At 44.0% G+C, this 26,842-nt stretch overlaps 1 protein-coding gene across 1 annotated transcript; it reads left to right on the top strand.

The window, feature by feature from the left end:
• Positions 1 to 1,361: 1,361 nt before the first annotated feature.
• On the top strand, positions 1,362 to 26,434 carry metrnla (meteorin like, glial cell differentiation regulator a). Its single transcript, XM_038777246.1, has 4 exons — positions 1,362 to 1,772; positions 4,414 to 4,802; positions 23,403 to 23,462; positions 25,622 to 26,434. The coding sequence occupies exons 1-4, from the start codon at positions 1,675 to 1,677 to the stop codon at positions 25,936 to 25,938; spliced, it is 864 nt and encodes a 287-aa protein (XP_038633174.1). The 5' UTR covers positions 1,362 to 1,674; the 3' UTR covers positions 25,939 to 26,434.
• Positions 26,435 to 26,842: the final 408 nt, after the last annotated feature.

Genomic DNA, 26,842 nt, shown 5'->3' with positions numbered 1-26,842 from the left:
ATGATAACACATTCTCAGGCTTATCTTCTATTTCTGTTGAGAAACCTGCGAGGGGTGATGTCCTATGTTTGGTCTTTTTTGTGAAAATGAACTGACATTGCTTTGTATTGGGACCAATCTGGAATGGTTACGCTTCCTTATTAATTAATGGTTAGTGTGGCATGTGGAACATTACGTAATTGATTTTCAAATCTTAATGTTGACCGTTTTTGACAATAAAATATTACTCGTGCATTATCATGGGTACACATTCTATGTCCCAGATAAGTTTTATTGCCTGGCATTCCAATCAACTGTAAGGTATGGCCACCTTGCCTGAACCCTGGGGACATCAACATCACAGAGGCAACATCCAACAATCAAACACCTAAGAGCTGGGCTTCAGTACTGGGGATATCCCTGCAACAAGAGGGTCCATGTGTGGATTTGGGGGGGGGGGGGGGGGTGGTGGGATGCTACCTGAGTACGGTTCCCCGGGTGTTCCGAGCAGGGGTCTAGGGACTCCTGATGTGGCCCCGGGGGTCACTCACTGGCTCAGTGGATGGCACTCTGAGAGAAGGCGGGACACATAAGTGTGGGAGGTTTGAGGGTCTCGGGGTTGAAGCCCTAATTGACTGCCAGTCTCTCACCTTCTCCAATTCCTTACAGATATAACAATATGGGTGGTGTTGTTAACCCCGCAGCGGCAGCCCCTGCAATATCTGGGTGAAGGGGCCTCACCTCTGCAGCGCATGCCAACCTTGCTGTGGGGGACTGCTCTATCCTCAGCCAACCCCGCGATCTCCAGGGCCAGTTCCTCATAGGGGGGTGAGGACTCTGGTGTCCAGAACCCCGCTGCCCGTGTGGGCCCTTTCCCGGCTATTATGGGCTAACTTCTCTTGAGGGGACAATGAAAGGGCATTGTGAGCCACACGCTTGATGCAGCGGGGGCTCTATGGCAGGTGGCATGTGTGGACACCATGTGTGGACACCGCTCCTGGGCTTGGAGGGGTTGTGCTGGTGGGTGTCCTGGGGCACAGGCGCCGCAATATGCGGGGAGGGGGAGGTGAATTGTGAGGTGCCAGCCGGGACTCTGATTTGACCCACATCCCCACCCTCCTGACTAAGAGGTCAACCCTGCACACCCATGCAGCTCAGGGAAATAAAGGGCTTCCAAAACGACGGAGAAGGAAGACATTCCCCAAGTGTGGCTGGAATAACGAGAGTAAAGAAGGAGCTGCGCCAGCCACGCTCACAGTGAGTGAATTGCTTGGAGGTTAAGGAGCTGAGATCCACGCCAGGTTTTGGCAGCAGCTGTGCTGTGAGATTTGGGGATTTTTTTTTGGTTGTTGTTGGGGAGGTGGAGCAGTGTTTGGCCGGGCTGAGTATCAGCTGTAATGTAACCGTGTGACGTGGAGCTGAAAGTCTTACTACAACAGAAAGTGCTGCACTGGGGGAATGTGATGCTCTGTCTGTCATGCCTTGAGCTTGAGAGAGGAGGAACGCGGCGTTTGGACGTGTGCGGCGGCTCTGATCAACAGCAGGCGCTTCAAACCCCGCTCAAAGGCGAACAATAATGTAGAGAGAAACAATCGAGATTTGCAGGATTTTATTTTGTTTGTTGGACGATCGGAGGGGAACTGGAGGGGGGGCGGCGGCGGCGGCGGGAGGGGAGCCCGGGGAGAATAAAGGAAAATGTTAAGTACAATCTTGGAGTCGGTGCTCGTAGTGCTGCTGGTGTGTAAAGCGGTGACATCGCAGTATTCCAGTAACCAGTGCAACTGGAAAGGAAGGTGAGCAGTATAACATGTAACCCTGACAGAGAGCACAGAGCAGGCTGAGAGAGGACCTGTGTCGGAATGATACTACTAACCGGGGAGAGGAAACACATCTTAATGTGGTTCGCCCGCACCCCGCAGTATAGCACTGACTGTCCTCTTGCGGATTCGAATGGGGAACATATTTGACTCACCTCAGACCATTGATGTTGGATGTGGCCAACAGCACTTAGCTGTGCAGCCCCGTTGCAGAGCTGAACTTGTGCCACTTTTAAATATATATATAAATACATATATGCATATATGTTGTGTTTTACATGTCCCCCTGTTAAATGTTTTCTTTCTGTAATTGAGAAACGTGACTTGTTTTATAATGCTTTTCTAATGCTTAGGAAAAAAACGTGTGTACCTCATTTTCTTTCAAAAATTACTCAAAATCTTTATTTAAAAAAAAAGCCACCTTCATTATTGTGGGATATTTTAGTGTTTCCAGTTGGTGCTTTGTATTAATGAAAAGACTTTAGACCCGCGAGTTTAATGAGCCGCTTCTGCCCTGTAATTTAATCCCAAAGTAACGAGCAGTTCAGATTCTCTGTGAAAGTTTTAAACCGAGAGAGACACCTGCGAAACATCACACATGTTTACTCAGGAAAACCTTTTAAATCGAACCACTTTGATACAGAGGTGTCGCAAGGTGACATGATTATGTACCGATAGTTGTTTTCATGTTTGTTTAAAACAATACCTTCAGTGTTCAAACATTCTCGTCTCTTTTTTTATTGTAAAAAAAAACTCATTGAAATATTAATCACCTGTTGCTGCCACCTCCCTCCTTCTGTACTCCCAGTGAGTGATTCACCCACATGATTCACTGGGGTTAAGATGCCCCATTGAGCAATTGGGATTTTGAAACAGTGCTGGCCCAAAAAACAAAAACAAGGCCAACGATCTTTTGTAGGTTTGGAGAATAGCTGTCTGTGTTTTAAGTGCTGTTGCCTGGACTGGTGATCAGTTGGGAGGGAGACCTGCAGGCTACATAGTGCCAGTGGGTAGTAAGGAGTGCATGAGCTTGTGTGGCAGGAAAGAGAGGGGTGTTAGCTTAATACAGACTCACATATAAGGAGTGCCACTTGGGCAAGGTACAGGGATGTAGCACTGTGCCCCAGAAAGGAGGGGGGGGGGGGGGGGGAGGGGGCAGTGGGGAGAGGAGAATAAAATGAAGCTGCTTTAAGGATAAGTATTAAGTCCCATTTGACCAATTCACATAACCTTTGTTTGTATATTTTTAAAAATATATTTAGAGTACCCAATTAATTTTTTCCAATTAAGGGGCAATTTAGCGTGGCCAATACACCTACCCTGCACATCCTTGGGTTGTTGGGGCCGAAACCCACGCAAACACGGGGAGAATGTGCAAACTCCACACCGACTGTGACCCAGAGCCGGGATCAAACCTGGAATCTCTGCGCTGTGAGGCAGCAGGGATAACCCACTGCGCCACCGCGTTGCCCCTGTTTGTATATTTTTGACATGTTACTCAAAATGTGGCATCGAACTAAACTGTGTGCCAGGAGTTCCTCTTTACAAGAACCACTTGACTGTGCTCTCTAATCTAATGGAACCCAGATAGCTTCCCATAATATGTAGAGTAGAATCCTTACCAACATATGAGGTTGCGATTTGCTTTCTCATCCAACCAATTCAAAAACGAGGTTCAACTAATTATTTTCATATTGATTAGTCAAATACCAAAGCTCTTTGTTTGCCCACCTTTTTAAAAAAAAACCTTTGTGCATACTTGTAGTTACTGTTTGACATGTGGTTATAATACCCTGGGAGGTCTGAGACGTCCTCCAGACAAAGAAAGTTTACTTTACCCAAGAAAAGTTTGCCAAAGCTAATGAAAAGTGAACTGTTATCTGTCAGTACGTTTACAAGTGGAAGATAAGTTGACTCAAAATAGTGACCACTTAAATTAAATATGGCTTACTGCAATATAACTGCATCGCCCAGTGAATTTCAATGGAAAGATAAGCTGTTCCTGCTTGGTCTGTTTTTGCTTTAAAGTTCACTTATTCTGATCGTGCAAACAATGTAAGCTGACCTGAACATTGTGAACAAATGTGCAGTGATATTTCAGAAGAGCTAAAGATCCACAGCAATAGGAGCATCTTGGAAATACCGCAGATTATTCTTTGGATTACAAACCCACACAAAGTGACTTTGCTATCAGATGCAAACTTTGAAGTGGGTAAGGTTATTATGTGTGTTAAATAGAAATACATTTTTAAAATATAGTTTTTTGTATTTGGAGGTTCATGTTAGCAGACAAAATTTCTACTCAAAACTCAGCAACTGGTTAAATTCAAAACAACGCAGCATTTGAGACAAAATTATTTGATTGAGGCACAGATTTATTCCTGTTTGTTCGCAATTTTCACTTTTATCTTAAGTATTTGAAGTGAATGTTGAGGGCTAGAGGAAGTCAGACTGAAAGAAGTAGAAGAAAGAATGAAGGGCTTGCATTTATGTAATGCTTAACACAATCACCAGATTCCTTCATCTATTCAATCTCTTAACCCTCCCTCCCCGGATACAGTTGGACTTATTTACAACATGCAAAGATTTGAATTGCTCTTCCCTTTTTTCCTTCTAGTGGATTAACGCACAATGACCACTCGAGAGATGTTGAACAGGTCTATTTGCGCTGTTCCGAAGGTTCACTGGAATGGTTGTATCCTACTGGCGCCTTAAGGGTTAACTTAAGAACCAATATAGCAACATCCTCCTACAAAGACTTGACTGTCTGCATAAAGCCTTTCAAAGACTCCAAGGGAGCTAATATTTATTTGGAAAAAGTTGGTGATCTGAAACTTCTTGTGAGTGAAGAGGACCATATCGCAAACAAACTGTATTGCTTTGGCATGGACCAGGGGGCACTCTTTGTCCAGGCAACCCCTCAGATGGACATAAGCAGAAAAATCACCGGCTTCCAGTATGAATTATTTAAAGACAGGACTGTTGCAAATTTACACAACGCACCAGGTAAGCAATATATCTAGGGGGCTACTGTCACAGTTTCAACGTCATTCTATTCTCTGCCCTGTTGCAAATTACTTATTGGTCACCAAAGACCAGTCAATAATCAACAGCAGAAACATTTTTGACTTGAAATCACAGTTCCTACTTTGGGGGGGGGGGGGGGGGGGGGGGGTGGTTGGGGGGGGGGGGGGGGTTGTTTGGGGGGGGAATGGTTTGGTGAGGGCTGACAAAACTGTCCTCCAAAGTAGTTACTGTAGTGCGTGCATACACACACCATATGGGGTGAAAATAACTTGTGAAATGTCCAGTTATACTTGATACAGAAATGGAAACAGACATGCGATGGTTGGATGGCCACCTGTTTTAATTTCCAGACCTTCAAGTCCCTCTTCGCTTCAATAATTCAAACTTTTCAAAGGATTTTCCTCTTATGTTTTAAGCCCTTGCTGTCGCATTCAGCTGGGTATTTAGATGGACTGGGCTGTGGGGTCATGTAAGGCGGCCATCAATAGTGTTCTGAGATTGGTTGCTGGAGATGACTCCTATGAGTCATACCGTTTCTCACTGTTGCCCCCAGTTTTAATGTGCTACAGGGGTGCACTACACTCTTGTAAGCCATGCAGTCAAGGAGGGACAAAATGGCTGGGACTCAATCGCCTGACCCAGCGGTCGCAGCACAGTATTAATATTCATTTATAAACATGAAATAATAGTGCGACTCGAGCAGGAATTAGAATATAACACTGAATGAGTCTGGTTTATTTTAATTAAAGAGTGCCAGATGGAAAGGCAGTATACATAAAAGTTTAACTGCAACACGTATTTATAAATACAGTACATCCATAAATAAACAGCAAATGGTATGCCCATTACAATATTATCAAGTGGGTTTAAAATGGATTCACTGTTTAACTTTAGTTATATTAAATGCAATCGAAACTTAACTCCTTGAGCTGTATCAAACCCTCCGGAACGTGATGCAGTGCTTGTCTGTAATGATGCTGAATACAGTTGTGGAGTTTTAGTCACCAATAGATGGCGCTTTCACATCAAAACGGTGCAATGAAGCAAAACTTTGTTAAGCCATTACTGGTCTATCCTGTTGTGTTTAGAACATTTAAGCAAGATTTAAGCCTTTCTTCATAAACTTCAATCTAAGTCAAAATTCGGTCAATTTTTATTTTTAATTTTTAAAAGGACTCATTGCCCAACTAGTCTGAGGATGTGACTGAGACCTTGGTGAAATCGGCATCAAATATCTTGGTAGCGTATCAGTGGAAACTTGTGTTTTCCCCATTTACTGTTCTCCATGCCAGGAACTCGTACTTTTCATTTGCATGCAGCAATGGCAAGCTTTGCGCGCATTCTTTATGGTGTCAGAATAGAGAGACAGAGAGGGCAGGTTGTGCTTTTCTATTGAGTCATGCATTACCAATTCATTCCAGTATGGAGTGGTACGTGTTTAGTGTGCATTGAGGTGCAGTACAAGTCAGAGGTAGGGAGAGGGCTCTATTTTGAGCCAAGTCAGGAAATGAAAACAATTTTGTAAGATTGCCAAACAGCTTGAAGTGGTTTTATATTGGAATGATTGTTTTTATTCCCCCTAATGCAGCTCTCAACATCTGTTTACCTCCAGTATAACCAGATTTAAAGTGGGGAGCCTGCTCTCAGACCATAGCCAGCCCTTTTAAGATCCAACCTTTTAATACTCAAAATGTAGACATCTGCCTTTCATAATGCATCAACTACATTCCTTATAGTTTCCAATCCTGCTCTAAAATATGTGCAGCAGGGTGCTTCTCATTTCTAGAATAAACAAGCAAAAATAAAATTGCATACCACCCAGGCCATATTGCTGAATCATCCTTGTCTGCAGCACTGTAATAATGAGTGAGCTATTGTATATAGTCCAGCAAAGTTTTGCAGAGTTTATGCACAGATCATTGGTGCTTTCATGATATAAAAGTAATCTTAAATTGGATGAAGAGCAGATCTGCAGAGTAACTTTTGGGTAATGACCCCCTTTTTGTTGAGCTAAATGTGAATGCATATGGGCGGCATGGTGGCACAGTGGTTAGCACTGCTGCCTCACAGCACCAGGGACCCGGGTTCAATTCCGGCCTTGGATGACTGTGTGGAATTTGCACTTTCTCCCTGTGTCTGTGTGGGTTTACTCCAGGTGCATCAGTTTCCTCCCACAGTTCAAAGATAATAATCTTTATTGTTACAAGTATAAATGCTTCACAGCTCCAGGGTCCCAGGTTCGATTCCCGGCTGGGTCACTGTCTGTGTGGAGTCTGCACGTCCTCCCCGTGTGTGCGTGGGTTTCCTCCGGGTGCTCTGGTTTCCTCCCACAGTCCAAAGATGTGCGGGTTAGGTGGATTGGCCATGCTAAATTGCCCGTAGTGTAAGGTTAATGGGGGGATTGTTGGGTTACGGGTATAGGGTGGATACGTGGGTTTGAGTAGGGTGATCATTGCACGGCACAACATCGAGGGCCGAAGGGCCTGTTCTGTGCTGTACTGTTCTATGTTCTATGTTCTAAGTAGGCTTATTGTCACGGCAATGAAGTTACTGTGAAAATCCCCTCGTAGCCACATTGCAGCGTCTGCTTGGTAGATAGAGGGAGAATTCAGAATGTCTAAATTACCTAACAGCACGTCTTTTTGGAGCTTATGGGAGGAAACTGGAGCACCCAGGGGAAAGCCACGCAGACACAGGGAGAACATGCAGACTCCACACAGACAGTGACCCAAGCCGGGAATCGGAACCTGGGACCCTGGAACTGTGAAGCAACAATGCTAACCATTGTGCTACCGTGCTGATGTGCAGGTTAGGTAAATGGTCATTCTAAATTGCCCGTTAGTGTCCAAGGATGTGGTTACGGGGATTGGGTGGGGTACTGGACCTAAGTAGGGTGCACTTTTAGAGGGTCGGTGCAGACTCGATGGGCCAAATGGCCTCTTTCTGCACTGTAGAGATTCTATGGTTCTATGGAAATATGCTCAAAAGGGCCTAAAGCAAAATATTTATCACAAAGTCTTAAGTCCGTGCTATAAAATCACTTATTTTTTAATTCCATGCCCTTACTGGGAGAAAGTAGTTAATCTTGTGGTGCTTCGACACATTGGGCTACCTATTTGTCTTGTCATCTCAATCTCAAAGCCACATTTCTATTCCAGAAGCCAATTGCAAAAAATATATATCAGGTCCATCTGTGGGGTGGATTTGACAACAGATATTTTTGTGCACGCAAGATTTGTGCTTGCGCAATAATAATGTCGCTTGTGACTCGACCATTCTAGCCAAGATGTCCACCCATGCCTCATCTTTGGTGCTTGGGGTGGCATATGTAGACATTAATCACATTGCAGGTCGGAAAGGACAGTCCCCATATAAATGCAGAAACCAAATTGATCTTAACAGATGCACTATGCAGCCAGGAGTAGTGACGTTCTTCTCATATCCCGACCAGTATTTATCCCCCAACCAACATCACCTAAAAGGATTATCTGGTCATTTATCTCATTGCCTTTTGTGGGAACTTGCCATGCGTGGGGTGGACTGCCTCTTAACCCTAGTAAAGTTGAGTAATCTTCAAAAGCACGTACTGACTGTGAAACATGTTGGGAAGTCATGAGGACATGGAAAAGTGCAATATAAATGTATGCTTCTTTCTTTTTCTATTTTTTTTTTACCCTTTAACTCTCCCTTCAATTTCTGCCAGCTGCTATTGTTATATCTATACCTATCAGTCAGCTTTGTAGATACCTTCCAAGTCTCATTCTGCTCTCCCTAGAGAGGTTTCAGGGCATTCAGCAAGTACTTGCTTTGTTCACTTCACACAGGGTTGTGTCAGATGGCAGTTTTGCTGCTGGCGGGAATCCTTTGTAGCAAGTGGAGAAGAAGTAATATGCGACCAGAATTTAATCAAAAAACAGAAATGAAGTGCCTTCAAAAAGCACCAATGCTCTATTGCTTTTTTGAAAGTATGTCCATCAAAAGGAAAGTTAAAGAAGCTTCAGCAGGTTCCTCTGGGAGCAAGGATATAATTTAGCATAAGGATGAGTTTGGTAATGAGAACTCCCAGCTGAACGAGCACTCTGATATCCCAAATCTTTCAGCACACCAAACAATCTTAAAATACAGTCACACAGATGTTTTGAACACCATTCCATTTTTGATTGCTGCCTTTGAATAATAGGTTCTTTTGTCTCATTCATTTTGGTGGTTTGTAAATTAGTGACTTTTATTGGGTAATATGTGCGTTTGCAGTTATTAAAACAAAGAGGGCGACTGGCATGAAATTGGGCACAGTGACTGGTCTCTACGAGGTGAGAGTTTAATCATTTTGTGGCCATATCCTCTGTTGAATAACTTTTAACCCTAATTCTATTATAACAGAGAGGCTGGTTTAGCACAGGGCTAAATCGCTGGCTTTGAAAGCAGACGAAGGCAGGCCAGCAGCACGGTTCAATTCCCGTACCAGTCTCCCCGAACAGGCGGCGGAATGTGGCGACTAGGGGCTTTTCACAGTAACTTCATTTGAAGTCTACTTGTGACAATAAGCAATTATCATTATCAACATTATTAGAATTCCAATTTTAATAAAAGTGATTTTAAGATATCCCTAAAAGAAATCTGATTTTTAAATTTAGTTTGAACCTACTGGCTCCAGGTTCGGCAGTATTCCTTAGACTTTGTTTTCTCCTTGCACATTCGGATAAGTTATTGGGATAAGCTGCAAAACTGAGACTCCTTTTCTCATTTTAATAAATTTAAAGTACCCAATTCTTTTTTATTTCCAATTAAGGGGTAATTTAGCGTGGCCAATTCACCTACCCCTCTTTGAGTTGTGGGGGTGAGACCCATGGAAACACGGGGCAAATGAGCAAAATCCACACGGATAGTGACCCAGGGCTTGGATTGAACTTAGGTCAGGCAGCAGTGCTAACCACTGGGCCACCGTACCACCCTGAGACCCCTTGGCCGGGATTCTCTGAGCCCGCACCAGTTGCCTGCGCGCGATTGACGTTGCGCCAGTGGGAGGTCTTTGAAAGAGGCCCCCGCGGCGATTCTCTGTGGTCGACCGGCCGAGTTCCTGCCGGCATGGTTCCAGTATGGTTCCACCCGGCGGGAGCTCGGGCCCGCCGCCACGGTGGCCATCCTGGTGGGGGGGGGGGGCGCGTGAGAGGATCAGACTCCAGTTGGGCCTCCACGGCGGCCAGGCCCACGATCGGGTGCCTCCACGGAACCACTGGGCTTATGCTGGCGTCAACACTTAGCCGTAATTTCAGGGAATCTCGGCTCACTTAACAAAGCATTAAAGATCAAGTTTAAGTTTCCAATATGATGCAGGTTCTTTTTAGCTAATTGTGGAGATTTGTCAGCATGTAAAATGTCACACCAGAAACACAAGTGGAAGCAGAATCCATAGTCACATTCAACTGGAAATACATCCATTTTTGAAAAAGAAAAACTTAGAAAAGACTGTAAGGAAAGGACTCAAAATTGGGAGTCAGTGGCTCGCTCGAGGGCTGGCACAGAAATGATGGGCTGAATAACCACTCACTGTGCTGTAAAAAGCATGCGGTTCTATGAACGCTATTCAATGACATTCTGGGCTTCCTATATAGTTGCAAGTCACCACACATGGATGCACTAAATTATTCCTAGAACATTTCTCAGTTAGTTATTCACATCTCCCATTTGCTGAACCATAAACCTCTGTAGATGGATGTTGATATCTTAATAGCAATCAGCATTCTAACTTTTGGAGGCTCTGATAACATCTTTAAACTTGGGTTGTTTGAGAATGCCCGAGGTTTATTTTGACCTTGCAGGTGCTGAATATCCATTGACACAGAATGCGTGTAAATATTAAAGTAAGTAGGTCCTTGGCAACACTGGAGTAGTAATGCAATATCTGGGTGGTTGGAAATACCTGATCATTGCTAGTGGCATAGGATCATTTTTGTTTCCAGTGGCCATTCTGACGAAATCAGCTTGAAATAGCCAAACGCAGACAAATTTGTGCATTTGTAGAATATGCTTTGTGAGCTAATTGCTCTTTCCGAAGCATTTATTATTAATGTTAAAACATGTTCTTACAAATTAAACAGGTTGGTGGAGTTTCTTCTGGTCAAATGAAAGGATTTAGTTGTCGATTGTTTTTTTTTCTCAACTGCAAATTTAAGATGTAATCAGAAGATCAGTTATTAACCATACAGTGCAACAAAGGGGACTGCAATCCGAAAAATAACTTTTATGCTAGGCTGCTCTTCAATTATAATTTATCTGATTTTTCATCTTGAGAGCAAATTAAATGCAATAAATCCAGAGCATTACTTGAAGCTTGATTTGCTGCCTAGCAGCCTCTGTTTGAGCAAGAAAGAATTTCAGTAAGTTTAAGGTTTTCATGTATTCTCATTCAATAGAACATCCTCCCACTGTCTGACGTATAATAAGATGGTAAACCGAGGCACTGGCTTCCCTCTCAGCTTTATGTAAAACATCCCATTGCAGTATTTCGAAGAAGAAGCAAAAAAAAGGCTCTCCCCAGTGTCCTAGCCAATATTTATCCCTGAATCAACATCACAAAAATAGATTATCTGGTCATTATCACATTGCTGTTTCTCGAAGCCTGCTGTGCGCAAATCCATTGCCAAGATTCCTATATTACAAAGTGACTACATTTCAAAATGTGCTTTTTAAAAAAAATTCCGAGTACCCAATTTATTTTTTTTCCAATTATTGGGCAATTTTAGAGTGGCCAATCGACCTACCCTGCACATCTTTGGATTGTGGGGGTGAAACCCACGCAGACACTGGGAGAATGTGCAAACTCCACACGGACAGTGACCCAGGGTCGTGATTCGAACCCGGGTCCTCAGCGCCATAGACAGCAATGCTAACCACTGTGTGAGGCACCCTCAATTACGACGCGAGAGCGAGGTTGGTAATCAAAAGGCTTTAATCTGCAGAGAACTGAACAGCATCCGAGAGAAGTGTGCTCACCACATGGAGCCTTATCCTATATACCGTTTCCTGGTGGTGTAGCCAGAGGCGGAGTTCCCCAGGGTTCCAAGCCTCTTAAAGGGGCAAGGTATTAAAGGTCAGGTACCGTTTAAGGCAGTTATTAATACCGTTCATCACACTGTGCCACTGTGCTGCCCGCAAAATGTACTTTTAAGTGCTTTGGGCTTCGCTTTGGTCAAGGCAGAACTTGTATAAATGCAAGTCTTTTGACTTTTAATGTGTGGCAAGACATTGGTCTGAACATTTAAGATGACGGGTGCGTGCCGCCTTTGTTCATCAGTTCACCTCCTCTTTCCCACCACTACCACCCCCTCCCCGACTACCCTGTTCCATCACCCCAGGGTGATGGGCCTGTGTTGGCACTGTCAGCGGGCCAATTTACAAGGTAGGAGAGCAATGATAACTCGCTGTGAGGTAAACTCTGGTGTTCCTCAGCCTCTGTCAAATTCTGACTCCTGTCTTTCTGCTGACAGCATGCTCACACCCATCCTCCGAACGAGATCTGGATCGGAGATGTTTGCTCGTGGACCACTGCGCCCGGGGGATAGGGGGTGGGGCAGCGGCGGGTAACAGGGGGTGGGGGTGCAGATAGGCCTGCTGTAAAGGTTAAGGTGACAGAGGCTTCACAAGTATCAGGTATAACATGTTTTAATAGCGATCATTGGACATTTCTATTTCCCTAGCTACAGATGGTGAACCCCCCCCGCAGTGTCGACTCAGTGATCCTCTCTCTTGCTCTTTCGTGGTCTAATGCTACGTCTCGGTGTTCCCCCAGGATGTACATCGGAGGTGGAGGCAGCCTGCTGCTTTTTGCACCCTGTGGACTTTGCCCTTCGTGGATGTCCTCTGGAGGCCTGGAGCTGGAGGACCTCAGATGACTCAACGGTGTCACGGGTCACCATGCCACCCTGTTTGCGCACTGCCTTTGATGTGTCGGTATTAGGAGGGGCGGGGGGGGGAATCACCATCTCTTTGGTGGCAAGCTCTGGGCTGGCATCAATCGCTTCCTCCTGCCTGCTGGTGCTGTCGGCCTCTGGGGAGTCTCAATGGGATGGAGAGAAGTTGCAGGATGCTCCAGAGGCCTCTGTGTCATCTGGCTCTGCCAGTCCTGGCGCCTCCCTGTTGTCTGCACCATGATGTTGATGCCCTCAGTGATGCTTCTCAGTGACTGGGCCACAGTCTACAGTGCCCCGGCAATGTCCATCTGTGTCTGGCACAGGTCCCTCAGTGACTGGGATATCGGCAATGCCTGAGCAAAGACCACCTGCGTATGGGACATATTCGCCAGTGATTGGCACATGATGTCGTGGCCCTCCGTCATGGTTGTCACAGACTGAGCCATGCCTTGGAAACCACCACTCAAAATGCTGACCTCGTGCCCCAGGTTACCACTGCGGTCACCACCCTAGCAGTGTTGGCCTTGGTGCCATGCATTGTTGGCATCATCTACTGCACCCAAAGCCTTTGGGACTCCTCTAATCAGCTATGAACTCGCCGGAATGTAGCTGAGACTCCCTCCTGAATTTCACGGCTCTGGCCTGTCACATCTGTCAGCTTTGGAATAACCTTGTCCAGAGGCTCGGCCTCCGACTGGGACACAGCAGAATCTTGGGATCCAGCAGACCTCCGACTGCTGACTCCATTGGATGTTCCTTCCACTTCCTGATGTGCATCAGCAACTGTGGTGCACACCAGCTCGTGTCCCAGAAGCCTGTCCTCTAATTTCGTCCACCGAGCTGTGTGTCTCTGTGCTGGTGGAAGAGGTGGGGGTGATAGCTGTGACATCTCGATTGTGGTCTCCTTGGAGCTCGCCTCTGAGGCGGTCTCGTGGGTGGTGCGGGGAGCAACTCTTGGTGGTCCGGCCCCTTCAGATGGAGATCCTGCGAGAGAATGGTCATGTGGTCAGTGAGAGGGAAGGACCATTTTGTATGACACAAACAACTCATTTGAGACCGGTCATCTGGGTGAAGGGGTAACATATCACCTTTGAAGTGCAGGCCAACCTCTCTGTCCGTCACTGCTCTCTCATCGGGCAACCTTGTGATCCCCAGGGCCCATTCCTCAGAAGGGCTGACAACTTTGATCTCTGCTATTTTGCCACCTCACCGTGGCTGTTTCCCGTTTATTATGGGCTGGGATATCTTCTCCTGCGGTGACAAAGAGAGGGCAGTGTGAGCTGCGCGCTTGATGCGTCAGGCGGGTCTATGGCAGGTGGTATGTGTGGACACCGCAACTGGAAGGGGTTGTGCTGGTGAGTGCCGGGGGCTGCTGAGGAACAAATACGAAGATCGGATGTGGGGAGGGTATAAGGTGTCAGACAATGAGTTGTGGTGGGGGTGGAATTGGAATTTGAGAGGTGTCAGGTGGAACTGATGCCAGGAGAGAGGTTGTAACTTACCCATGCAGCTTGGTGGATGTCGTTGGTCTTCTGATATTAGATGCTGGTCCTCCTGGTTATGCTGCCCGCACTGACAGCTGCTGCTACTGCCTCCCAGGCAGTAGTAGTGACCCTGCTGCTCATCCTCCGACCCCCCTCTGAGGAACAGGGTGTCCTGTTTCGCATGTTCAGTGTCGAGAAGCCTGGCCAGGTCTGCACCCCAAAGAGAGGAGCAGATCTGTGTGCTGCCATGCTTGTGTGTTGACTGGAATGACTGGTGAGGGAGCATTGAAAAGTAGCTGCCCCTTGGTGGCGGGATGCTGATGGCAAATCAGATGGCGAGGCAGCTAATAATGGCCAGAAGCACGTGGGGGCTTATTTGCGGCACTAAGTGCCATTATCTACGAGCCACGATCTCGCCAACGTGGCCATCAAGAAACACCCCGCCAATCATGCCCAAAATTACACTTAGAAAATTTTCGTTAAATTGCATCCGTTACTTGGACAGGTTTGTGATGCCCTGATTGGACACCACTATCCAATGATGTGTTTGGTTCCGATTGCCTGTGGATCCACCAAGGACAACTTTACAAGTTTGTGCCGGTGGCTTCACTTTTTTTTGACCAATTTATGGGGGTAATATCAAAGAATCCTGTCATCGTCTGGTCATGCAGAGCTGGATTTGTGCAAACATATTTTGTTGCCTGGATCAAACTGAGCTACTTCTAATTAACTTAGTGGGAGCTATAAAACAAGGTGAAGGTTTGTTTTTACACTCTCTAGATTCAACTAGAACCACAAAATGCATTCTGTTCTCAGTTTTTCACATTTTGTTACAGATGAGGAATATCAAGATAGTGCTTCCTTAATAGCAATTTGAACCAGCAGCATGGCCTTTTAGATGCTAAATAATCCACAGAGTTGGAGAAGAAGGCGGGCAATAGATTAGGAAAAAGGGAAGTTTTTATTCAAGTACAAGGAATGCCTTAAATTGAGGTAAAAGAAAAGGAAGACTTTCATTTAGTAAGTGCTTTTTATGATCACCGGATGTCTCAAAGTGCTTTCCTGGTAGAGAAGTACTTTTTGGAGGTGTAGTCACTGTTGTAATGTAGGACACACAGCAGGTCAATATGCGTATATCAAACTCACACAAACAGCAATATGCTACTGACCACATAATCTGTTCTTTGTGAAGTTGATTGAGTGATTAATTATTGACCCAGCACTGGGGATAACTCCCCTGTTCGCCTTTGAAGTGGCACAATGGGATCTTTTACATTTACCTGATCAGGCCTTTGTCTAACGTCTCCACCTGAAAGACAGCAACTCTGACAGTGTGACACGGCTTCAGTACTGCACTGGAATGCCACCCTTGATCTTTGTGCTCCAGTTCTGGGGTGGGACTTGATCCCAGAACCTTGTGGCTCAGAGGCGAGAGTGCTGCCACCTGAGCTGCGGCTGACACAGATACAGGAAATATTTTTTAGACAAGCTATTTGGATATTGATTTAACCCATTTTTGAAATCCCCCCCTTTTTTGTTTCGTTCCTTCCCTCCTCTGCTGAAGTTAATGGGTGAGACTGGGCAGGGCTAATTGTGAGAGCATTGACAATCCTGCATTATTTTGTCCAAGTGGACATCTATTGTGAGTGTGCCTGCAAAGTGGGTGTTTTTCGGCTATTTAATAGCGGAGGTTGTCAGCCTGAACCTGATCCTGGTCTCACAAGATGTCCACGTATGTCATTTTCCAGTAGGGAACACTTGATGCTGACAAGGAGAGGGAACCTCCATTCCCACTCTTGAGCCCTCCAACCTGCTCCCTCATCACGGGGGCATGAGGATACCCGCTAGTGCTCCAATGTTGTTCTGGCTGAAATCAGTTAACACAGCACAGACCATAATTGAGTAGCTGTTAAGAGATCCTGATACCATCTGAGGTATTTTATAAACCCTGTGAAGTCAACTAACCTGGGGATGGGAGTCATTTCACATTCAGGATTAACATAAGTATTTACTTATCCAAATACTTCTTCCTGGAACATAACACAGTCAGTATTGTCAACATTCAGTGATTGCAAGCATGTTATGATTTCTCAATCTCGTACAGCAGCACTTAACCACAAACTTATTCTGAATAATGTAATCAAACAGGTGACCACTTCCATAGTAACTGCACTTTATTAAGCTAATCATTTCTCATAAACTGAGATTTTGTCTGGACTATTTATTGTTTTGTCATATAGGATTAATACTACTGGGCAGAATTATATGAAACATTCTTTGTAATCTTCATGATGGCTTCCTATGCATTGTGAAGTTGAAACTCGGTCTCGTATGGTACTATTTGGTTTGCGTTGATGTTACATCATACATAACACCATCAGTTGGTGCTCAGCCATATTTAATCTTGACAATTTATGGGTTTATGTTTGAATGATTGACACTTTTAAATATTTGCATTATCTAATTAGATTCACCATTTCTAAGCCTAATTCAACTCCATCTACATGACCAGCAGGCTTTCTAGTTAGACTTGCCAAGGTCTAGACTCAAAACCCTGGTTTTTGCTCTGTACAACATGTACCCTTTTTTCTTTTCATTCGTTTAAAAACTAGTTTTTGTAGGCTGCCGCACGGCGCTGAGGTCCCAGGTTCGATCCCAGCTCTGGGTCACTGCCCGTGTGGAGTTTGCACATTCTCCCCGTGTTTGCGTGGGTTTCACCCCCACAACCCAAAGATGTGCAGAGTAGGTGGATTGGGCATGCTAAATTGCCCCTTGATTGGAAAAAATTAATTGGGTACTCAAAATTTGAAAAAAAAACAAACAAAAAAATCTAGTTCTTGTGTTATAATGCCTGGATAGGAATATAATGAAGGTATGATATTGAAAATGCAATACGACAGTTGATATCTTTAATTGGAGGTGAAAAATGATTGGACGACTGCAATTCATTTATTTGCTTCATAGTACAAAGAGTATTGCTGAAAATGGATACATGTTGTCAAAACTTTTCATCTTGCACTCATTAGGAGAGATTTGCAAGAATACCAAATCGCAAAAGGAACACCAGTTTATATTGCAAGAGAAGAGGGTGCTGATTGGATGGCAAGTGGACTCTGGTAGAGATTCAAACCAGGCAGTTTGATGTTGGTCAAGACATTGCCATGGGAAATGAATCAGGGAACGGCTGTCCCTCCGGCTTTGGTTTATTGAAAAAAGGCACAATATATGGTTGTGTTATTTCTGTCTTTTGCAAACCAGAATCTACCAATCAGAGTCCATTTCTTGTTTCCTTTGAGATTTGGTATTCTTGCGAATCTTCCCTGAAGATGAATAAGATGAATAGCTTCAACAGCAAATGTCTATTTTTTTCAGCAATTTTCTTGATGGAAGAAAATCAGAACAGAAAGATATAACTTGAAGAATGTTGAGATTTTACTTTGATCAACTAAACCTTTATTTTAGTTTTTCAGCAAGTTCAAGGCTGCAGATTTGAGTACTCTACTACATTTAAGTGTAATGACATTCTTAGACTCATGAACATAGGGAGAAAATTCAGCCATGGTATGATCTTAAAAGCTTTTATTGTGTGTGTTGATGCATATGTATAGGTATGTCTGTACCTTTTGTGTGTGTGTGTCTGTGTCTTTTTATTGTGCAGATCCAAATCCATGCATATTTTTTATGTGTGTTCATTGTGGATGTCTTGTGTATGTACTGCATGTGTGTGTTAGTGTCTGTATGAGTGTGTCTAAGGTACCTGAATGTATCACCAGTGTAGCATAGTTGCACACACACTAACATATATGTTAGTGTGTGTGCAACTATGCTACACTGGTTGTAGACATTCTGCTGTTTGTACATAAGGTAGCTTAAGTTCAATCAGAGACATTCATCAAACCCAATATTAATGTGTTGCCAAGTTACTAAAGCTTGTTGAGTCTGCAGTTTGCACTTTAAAGGTTATTAAAATAAAGTTCCACAAGCAGGAAACAGAGTGAAAAGCATCTTGATGTTTGATCTTTCTTTTTACAAATATCCTATTATGGCAGAGGCATTCAAACATTTCTGTTTGGGTGACCTTCTGTAAATATTGACACACTGTGACCCCCCTACAACTACTGTAAATAGTAACACATTCCCTGAGGGGCCCTTGTTCTAACAGCGAAAAGATAATGCTGCTTTCTCTTGGGTAAGTGATATGATCACAGAAAGTTCCTCATTAGAATACAGAAACAAATAGAGTGCCAGCACTTTGACAAATACAGAAATATGTACGAATTTGTTGACAGACAAATCCGCAAATCACACCTCTCACCCCTCCCCCTAACTTTGAACAAAAATCCATTGCGCATTAGGTTCCTTGCGAACATTTAGTAAGCAGCTATTGAACATTTAGTAAGCACCTATTGACAATTATTTTACTTAAAGGAACCGTAGTGACTAATTGTCGTGTAAGGTACAATCATTAATGTTGCATTTTCAGCATCTGTAATCCAATTTGATTTGTGTTCTTATTGACCTGCCAAGGTAGAGCTTTCCGTGTACAATACTGAGGGTGAGCCTGGCTTGACTGCTGCCGTCCTCTATTTTACAGTGTGGCACATTCTACATGGTGTAACATGTGCCATTATCAGTTTTCTTTTCTTAGTTGATCTGGAGGGAGGTGAGAATAATGAGATCAGAATTGCAAATGACAATTGCTTTTAAAAAAAAAGTAATCTCAAGAACTGATGGGTCAAAATACTTCAATTTTTAAAATAAAGATTACTATTTCTGTAATGCTGATTCAACCAACACAAACAGAAGCATTTTCTTGAGATAAGAACATGTAAGTGTAATATGTGAGATGGAATATTTAGACATTTCATTTACTTGCAGAATCACCAGTTACTACCAGATTTGACTGCCAGTGATGCTGGAGTACCTCACTCCCCCTTTTAAGATAACCATGAGGTAACCAAAACATGTGCTGGGCAGCAAACAAAATTCACCAAGGACTTGAACCAGGCATGATCTGAATTATATTGCCATGGTTTGGTGTTGTGACTGGTTAAGAAGGCCAGTTATTCAAGACCAATCTGTAAAGTTGACGTCCTTGTTTTCTTTGAAGGACTGCTCTTCCATAATCTGTTGTTGAGAAATATCTAAGGACTCTGAGGTTTGGGTTTGAGCACCAGAAGTATGAAGAAATAATAACAGAAAATGGAAACCATCAAACATCAATATATTCCATAGACTTCACGTTTTCTCACATAACACCATTCTTATCTTAGAAAAATGCCTCCTTTTGTCTGAATTATTAAAACTGGCTGTTTAGCACAGGGCTAAATCGCTGGCTTTGAAAGCAGACAAAGCAGGCCAGCAGCACGGTTCGATTCCCGTAACAGCCTCCCCGAACAGGTGCCGGAATGTGGCGACTAGGGGCTTTTCACAGTAACTTCATTTGAAGCCTACTCGTGACAATAAGCGATTTTCATTTCATTTCATTTTTCATTTCAGTGAGCAAATGCTTCATCAGAACTCGATGAATCAGCACTCCGTTTTGATTTGTGGGAATATTTCATTTTTAGATTTCAGTTAAAATACAACCTGGGGATTGGATCAAACCTGGGTCCTTGATGCCATGAGGCAGCAGTGCCAACCACTGCGCCACCGTGCTATCCTGACCAGATTTTAAACTTTATGGCCGGGATTCTCTGAGTCGGGTCGGAGACTCGACGGTGACGCCGGAAATTCCTGCCACGCCGCTCTGCCGATTCTCCGCGGTCGATCGGCTGAGTTCCCACTGTGTTCCGCCGGCATGGTTCCAACCTGGTACCACCCAGTGGGAGCTCGGGCCCGCGGCCACGGTGGCTGTCCTGGTGGCGGGGCAGGGGGGGGGGATCAGGCTCCTGGGGGGCCCTGCACGACGGCCAGACCCACGATTGGGGGCTACTGATTGGCGTGCCGCGCGACCTGGAGGGGACCTGCCTCCTTCCGTGTGGGCCGCTGTGTCGCTACGCCATATTGCACGGCACCAGCGCGGAAATGGCCGCTGTGCGCATGCCCGGACCCAGCAGTGCAGGGCCGCGTATTGGCACCAGAGCAGTGCGCAGCACTCCGGCGCCATGCTGGCCTCCTGTGACCCACTGAATCACTGGGCCAAGAGGCCCATTGACGCTGGCATGAAACACTCCGATGTTTAACCCAGCGTCAACACTTTGGCCGGGATTTTGGAGCATCCCGGCCTATGTTTTTAGTAGCTTCTGGCATAGTGTTACTGTTCTTAAAGCTATGTCTGCAGCATTTTGGAAGAACCAACTTTTCTAATCCTACAGACCTGGGACGGGTCCACAGTTAATGCAGCTCAATGGTAAAAGGGGAACTAACTAAAAAGGCGGGGGATGTGCGTTGTATTTGCTGTTCAAAGTACTGAGCAGCTTTATTGAATATTCTAGCACGTTAATGAAAATATTCCATGGTTTAAAAACAAAATTGTTATTTCAAATGTAAATGCACACATCCTCCCTGGATGGTTCCTTCTCTACTATCTATTTAATTAATTACTGTTGAGGAATTTGCAGGGGAAAGTGCTCACCTGCTAAGGTCTTGGCAGTTATACCATTCTGGTGACAAGTAGTTGCTGCCCCTTGGGACGTCCTATTCACAAAGTATGTTGGCCAACAAGTGCTGCCTATTGTTAGCAGCATCATGTACGTTCAGTAACATCAGGTTCAGAGGCCAAGTCATTCAAAGCAGCTGCAACATGACTGCTGGCTTGTGTGGAATGATGTAATTACATCCTTCTGTCAAGCAGTGAATGCAGTGGCTCATGAGCAGTGGTAAGGGCCTGAGTCAGGTTTCTGCAGGATGCTGTCAGTATCCGTAAAGTAATCCCCAGCAGAATCCAGTGCGGACTGCAGACAATGCCCGTATTATACCCGAAATAGCTCTGAATTGTAAATGTCAATGCTTTGGAGATCCATAATGTGCTTCTTTATCTATTGTGTGCAAAGAAGCCTTTGGTTGCCTTCAAGTGATATGATTCCAAGACCGTAAAGAAGGCAGACCTGGAGGAAATGGAAAAAAGTTTGGTTTTTTGGGTCAAGTGACAGAACAAAATGCTGACCACAAAAACCTTTAATTCTTTTCAGGAGAACAAATAAAGAAATATAAGTGTTCTTTGCATTGTTAAAGACCGCAACATCCTTATTTATTAGTGTGTAATGCTTAGCTGACGTTTCTGACCGAAAACAGACTTCTTGTATTTTTTGAATTATTTTTCTCCCTGGCCTATTTGATCAATGCAAAGCTTTCAAAATGATAAAAGTAGCGGATTAAATCTGATGTCTTGTTGAGTAGATAATCCTCATATTTTGAATTATTAATCCGGCATCCTGGTAATAATAGCTGCCCTCATTGAAACTTCATTACCTTCTCATATTCTGAAGATTAGGAATCAATCTTTCAATTTTTAAGTACAATTTAAGAAGTCCTTGTCAAGGGACGGCACAGTGGTTGGCAATGCTGCCTCACAGTGCCAGGAACCTGGGTTCAATTCTGGTCTTGAGTGACTGTGCGGAGTTTGCAGTTTCTCCCCATGTCTGCATGGGATTTCTCTGGGTGCTCCGGTTTCCTCCCACGGTCCAAAGATCTGCAGGTTAGGCAGATTGGTCATGCTAAATTGCCCCTTAGTGTCCAGGGATGTGCAGGTTTGGATATGGGTTTATTGGGATAAAATGGGGGGATTGGGCTTGGGTGTTTTTTCAGAGGATTGGTGTGAATCAGTGAGTTGAATGGCCTCCTTCTGCATTGGAGGGATTCTATGATATCGTAATGTGTGCTATGAGCTGCTTTATTGTGCATGTGAGATGGGGAAGGCGGGTAGGGCAATGATTTTGTCGTATCAGCAATCATGTCTGTGGCTACAAATAATTTTAATGAATAATAATAATCTTTGTTAGTGTCACAGGTCGGCTTATATTAACACTACAATAAAGTTACTTTGAAACTCCCCTAGTCGCCACACTATGGCGCCTGTTCGGGTCCACAGAGGGAGAATTCGGAATATTCAATTCATCTAACAAGCATGTCTTTTGACACTTGTGGGAGGAAACCGGAGCACCTGGAGGAAATTCACACAGACACTGGGAGAACGTGCAGACTCCGCACAGTGATCCAAACTGAAAATCGAACCCGGGTCCCTGGTGCTGTGAAGCAACAGTGCTAACCTCTGTGCTACTAATTTTATTTTAATAAACATTCACATTGCAAAGGGTGCAGCACCACAGTACGATTGAAAATCTGACAGCATCGTGACGCGACCCCTTTAGGAAACTAAACCATCTGTATGTGTCAGAGGCCCTGACAATGTAGGGCAGACACCTTGGATCCCTGGAGAAGTACATCATCAGCAATGCCTCCACAAAACCCTGTACATCTCCAGCATCGAGGCACTGGTTACATTGGGCGGGCCAAATTGTCTGCACAGCTTGCTCAAGACTCCTAAAACAGGCTCGCCCCTCTGAGCTTAGTCGTGACAAGCAGCTACCAAGAGGGTAGAGAAAATGTTTCGGGGGTGGCCAGCGTTGGATTTTTTAGTCACCTCAGGAGTCACAACCCCAGAATGGGAGAAAGTAACCTTCGGTCCTGAGGGACTACCTGAGAAGAAGAAAAAGAGGAAACTAAAAAGCTTATCGGTTTAGCAGAAGACAAACACTTCTGTAAATCATTTTGAATTTCTCTTGTACGGAGCTGCTCGAAATTCGTTTTGTGCCTTTTACAATTCGTCATCCAGTTGAAGAATTGCTTGTGCCTTTGGGACGACATTTAGAACCCATATTAGGGTAAATCAACACAACATTTCTATGCACTATTTCAGTAATGTGATTCGAATTTCGTGAAATATTACACATTTAATCAAGTTGTTTTGGGGTTTTCCAACACATGATAATGGGTCAGTGGTAATGCTAGTTGTAGTTGTAGTTGTAGTTTTCTGAACAAATGCATTGTTGAGGCAAAATATGATAACATGAAAACCCAAGATCAACTATTAATTACAATGCAATGAGAAACTTTAATCTGGATGGAACCCTTTGAAATATTAAGATGCTGCCTGCTACTAGCAGATACATCATTGTACTTATTGCAGAGGGGAAGTTTACAAGGCTTGAGGTTAAATATATTTCCTCTTTTTATCTTTCTAGCTTCTTGCCGCCCATGCAATGATACAGAGGTCCTGTTCGCTGCCTGTACTAGTGATTTGGGTAAGGGTGACTGTGATCAATCTTCTTTCTTTGCCGTTGTACATTCAAAATGGACATTCACTAATTCAGAACATGCCAAAAATTGCACATCAAAATAGTGCCAAGCAGAAAATAGGATGAGTGGAAGGCATCAAAGTCATTGACAGGTTTAAAAGACGACAGTCAAGCATGTTGATAACAATTTGTTTTGACTGATGACTTGTAATTGTCTGTACCTTTTGTACGTTGAACAAAGAAGCCATAGAGTTTAAAGGGGCTGTGGATTGTGTGTTCAAACATTCCCTAGGGTGAACTCGAGATATTTCCTTTAACATCTTGCAGAGGAAGAAGTGAAGATTTTTGGACTCTACCTGCTCTGTTTAAACTGTTGGCTACGGGTGCACATTATGCTACATCATAGCACAGTGAAACATGTGTCCTGCTTTAATTCTTTGTAAGGAACACAGTGCCAAGATACAAACAGCCTTCGGAGCTTTGGAATGCATTGTCTTGTCACCCTATGACCTTTGAACCCAGCTCAAGAGTAAAATTAGAAAGTTCTTGGAATTAGCTGGGGATTTTTGTTTTTGGAAAACCAGAGAAGCGTCTTTGGGTCAGTCTAATGGGTACTTTAATGCATCTGTAGGCTCATTTCACTGACCGTTTAAATTGCTAATTAAGAGCAGACAGCCAGATAAATCAACAATTTAAATTTTGGAATTTGGACTCTGACCAAAATCAAATGCAAGCTAATGTCCAACATGTAGTGTAACAGTTTGATGAAATCTTGCTTGAGGTTGATTTTGGCTCATGGGCTGTGGATCTCATACCAGTTTATAATTCAGGCATTATAACTCTTTTTTACACTTGCTGTGCTCTGTAATTTAGTATAAATATCTGCTGCTTAGGCGTAACGTTCAGGCTGGGTGATTGTACAATGCCAGCTCTGTAAGTTTGTCATTCTGTAGCTGCAGTGGATGAAAATGATTAAACTCATTTATACATTAAAAAAACCCAAAGTTAATAATGTACTTGGACCACTTGAACTGTTTCCTTCATTGGTTTGAACTTATAGGGTTATGCTGTGTTCATTGACAATGCAACGTAGAGGGGTATTTAACCCCTTCCCCTGACCAAAACCAATCATGACTTCAGAAGTAGGTCATTCAGCCCATCAAGTCTGCTCCGCCATTCAATGAGATCAGGAATGATCTGATTTGATAATCCTTAACTCCTCTTTCCACTTGTCCCCATAATCTGCTGGTGCCATGCGGGCACCTTGGCACTGCTACTTGGGTACCCGGACAGTGCTACCCAGGTGCAAACTGGCTGACGGGGTGCTATCAAGGTGCCAGACTGGCAGTACTAAGATTCCAAGCTTGCATTGTGTCCCGCTGGGGATTGAGAGCGGGGGTGTCCTGCCTGTATGAGATGGGGTGCGGAAGGTGAGTTGGGGAATTGGAGGGGTTCTGGGGCTGCGTCGGGGAGGTCGATAGATTAGGGTGTCATTTAAAAATGGCACCCCAAACTCTTCCTACACTGAGGAGCTCCAACAAGCAGAAATTACTCTAAAGTATGGCCTCTGGGTGGGCGGGGCATTCCCTGCTGGGACACGAAAACAAGGCAGAGTGCTGTTAGATAGTGGGTCTTTCCCGGCGCTTGTACCCGCCCAGAACGGACTCTATTTTAGTTTGATTAGATTACTCTCTTAGACTTTTTGGAGAAAGCATGGAACTGGGAACAAGACTGATCCTAAATGTAAAGGGATCGAGCTTGGAGAACTGATTAGAGGAACTGTAGTTTTGCAGTGTTGATTAAAGTAGGTTAATGCAATCTTCAAGAATAAATGTAAAGTTATTAAATGGCATAAGTGATATGAATAACACTTGAAATGAAGTTGGAAATATAGGACCTGAGGATATCATTTTTAAATTTGTGAAAAGACACTTGAAGCCGCTATTAGGAAGCACTTTATTAAAGAGCAATGAACACTTGGAAATATTTCAGACAGGAAACTAGAAACAAAAACAATAAGCATGTCCAAAATGCTACTAGATTCTAAAATGGGAGAAGGAGGATTGCGTTTCAATGAACCAACTGGCTTTTCCTCATCCCTTTTATGCTTAATGTTTTATTAATGCAGCCTTTTTATTAAAAATATATTTTTTGTTGATCCCTAGTGGTCAGAGGAAGCATTCGTTCGGTGTCACATGATCTGCAGCAGGAAGAATCGACAATAGATATATTTGCTGACAAGATTTACAGACAAAAGAGAAAAACGTTCCAGCCGATTGGGAAGAGTGGGAAATGGTTGGGACAAATAAAGACTCTGCTGCATTGCGGAGTCAAGGAAGGAGAAGGGGACTTCCTCTTCACAGGCAGCATGCACTTTGGTGAGGTGCAACTAGGCTGTGCGCCCCGTTATAAGGACTTCAGACGGATCTACAAAGAAGCAAGAGAGAAAGGAGAAAATCCTTGTGAATTGTCCACCGATTGAGACCCTTCTTTCGTGATTGGTTGCCAGGATCTAGATAAAGAAAATTGAGCGAACAGAACACTAGCCAGAGTGCACTGCATTTGAAATGTGGTACTGATGGAACTAAGCATTATGCCACTTTATTAGAGCTCAGTGTTGCTAGGCAACAGTGCAGATTTTCAGCTAAACTAAAAAGGACGAAACTTAACTGGTTTCTCTTGAGAATGATTGTTGCTATTCAAGATTGCCGCCATGAAAATATCAATACTAATGAATTTCAATGTCTTAAAGAACGTGAATGTAGCATAAACTTGTATATGTTGTACAGATGTTCATTGTGATGACCTGAAGTTGATGCTTTGTAATGAAGCTGATGTACAGTGCAAGTATTTCTTACCATAGAAAATTATGAAGACAGAATGTTTCTGGGTGAATGTACAGTCTGAGCTATTGTCAGCCCCTTTAATTGGTAATAAAATCATTCCAGAGAAATATCTATCCCTGGATCAAATGCACACAGACTCTAGTTGTCAATCAATGGTTTATGCTTGTGCTGACATTTGAAACTAGATAAGGTACAAAGTGCAATAAAAATGTGTCCGGTGCTTAATGTCTGAGCAGAATAAATTACTCTGGTAACTGTAGTCATCCACCTGATCCAAAAGGGTCTCCAGTTTGAATTTGGGTCTCGATTGACATTCAATCTCCCCTTCCTTCCATAAATACATTTTTGAGTTCACGACTTGGCTGCTAGCTCAAGCTTGCTTAGCCGTTGGGGCAAAACGGTCTTGCTGCCCTGGGGCTGACCTCGGCTAATAGATCATGGAGTATTTCACATGTCTGTCTTGGTGATGGATGCTCTAATCTGGCTTCCTGAGAGAAGCACTTCAGCAGGAATGCTTAGTTCAGAACTAGCTCTCTCTGC

Source organism: Scyliorhinus canicula, chromosome 18 (genome assembly GCF_902713615.1).
Source record: "Scyliorhinus canicula chromosome 18, sScyCan1.1, whole genome shotgun sequence".
Lineage (NCBI taxonomy): Eukaryota > Metazoa > Chordata > Chondrichthyes > Carcharhiniformes > Scyliorhinidae > Scyliorhinus > Scyliorhinus canicula.
This window is presented reverse-complemented; position numbering and strand designations above follow the sequence as displayed.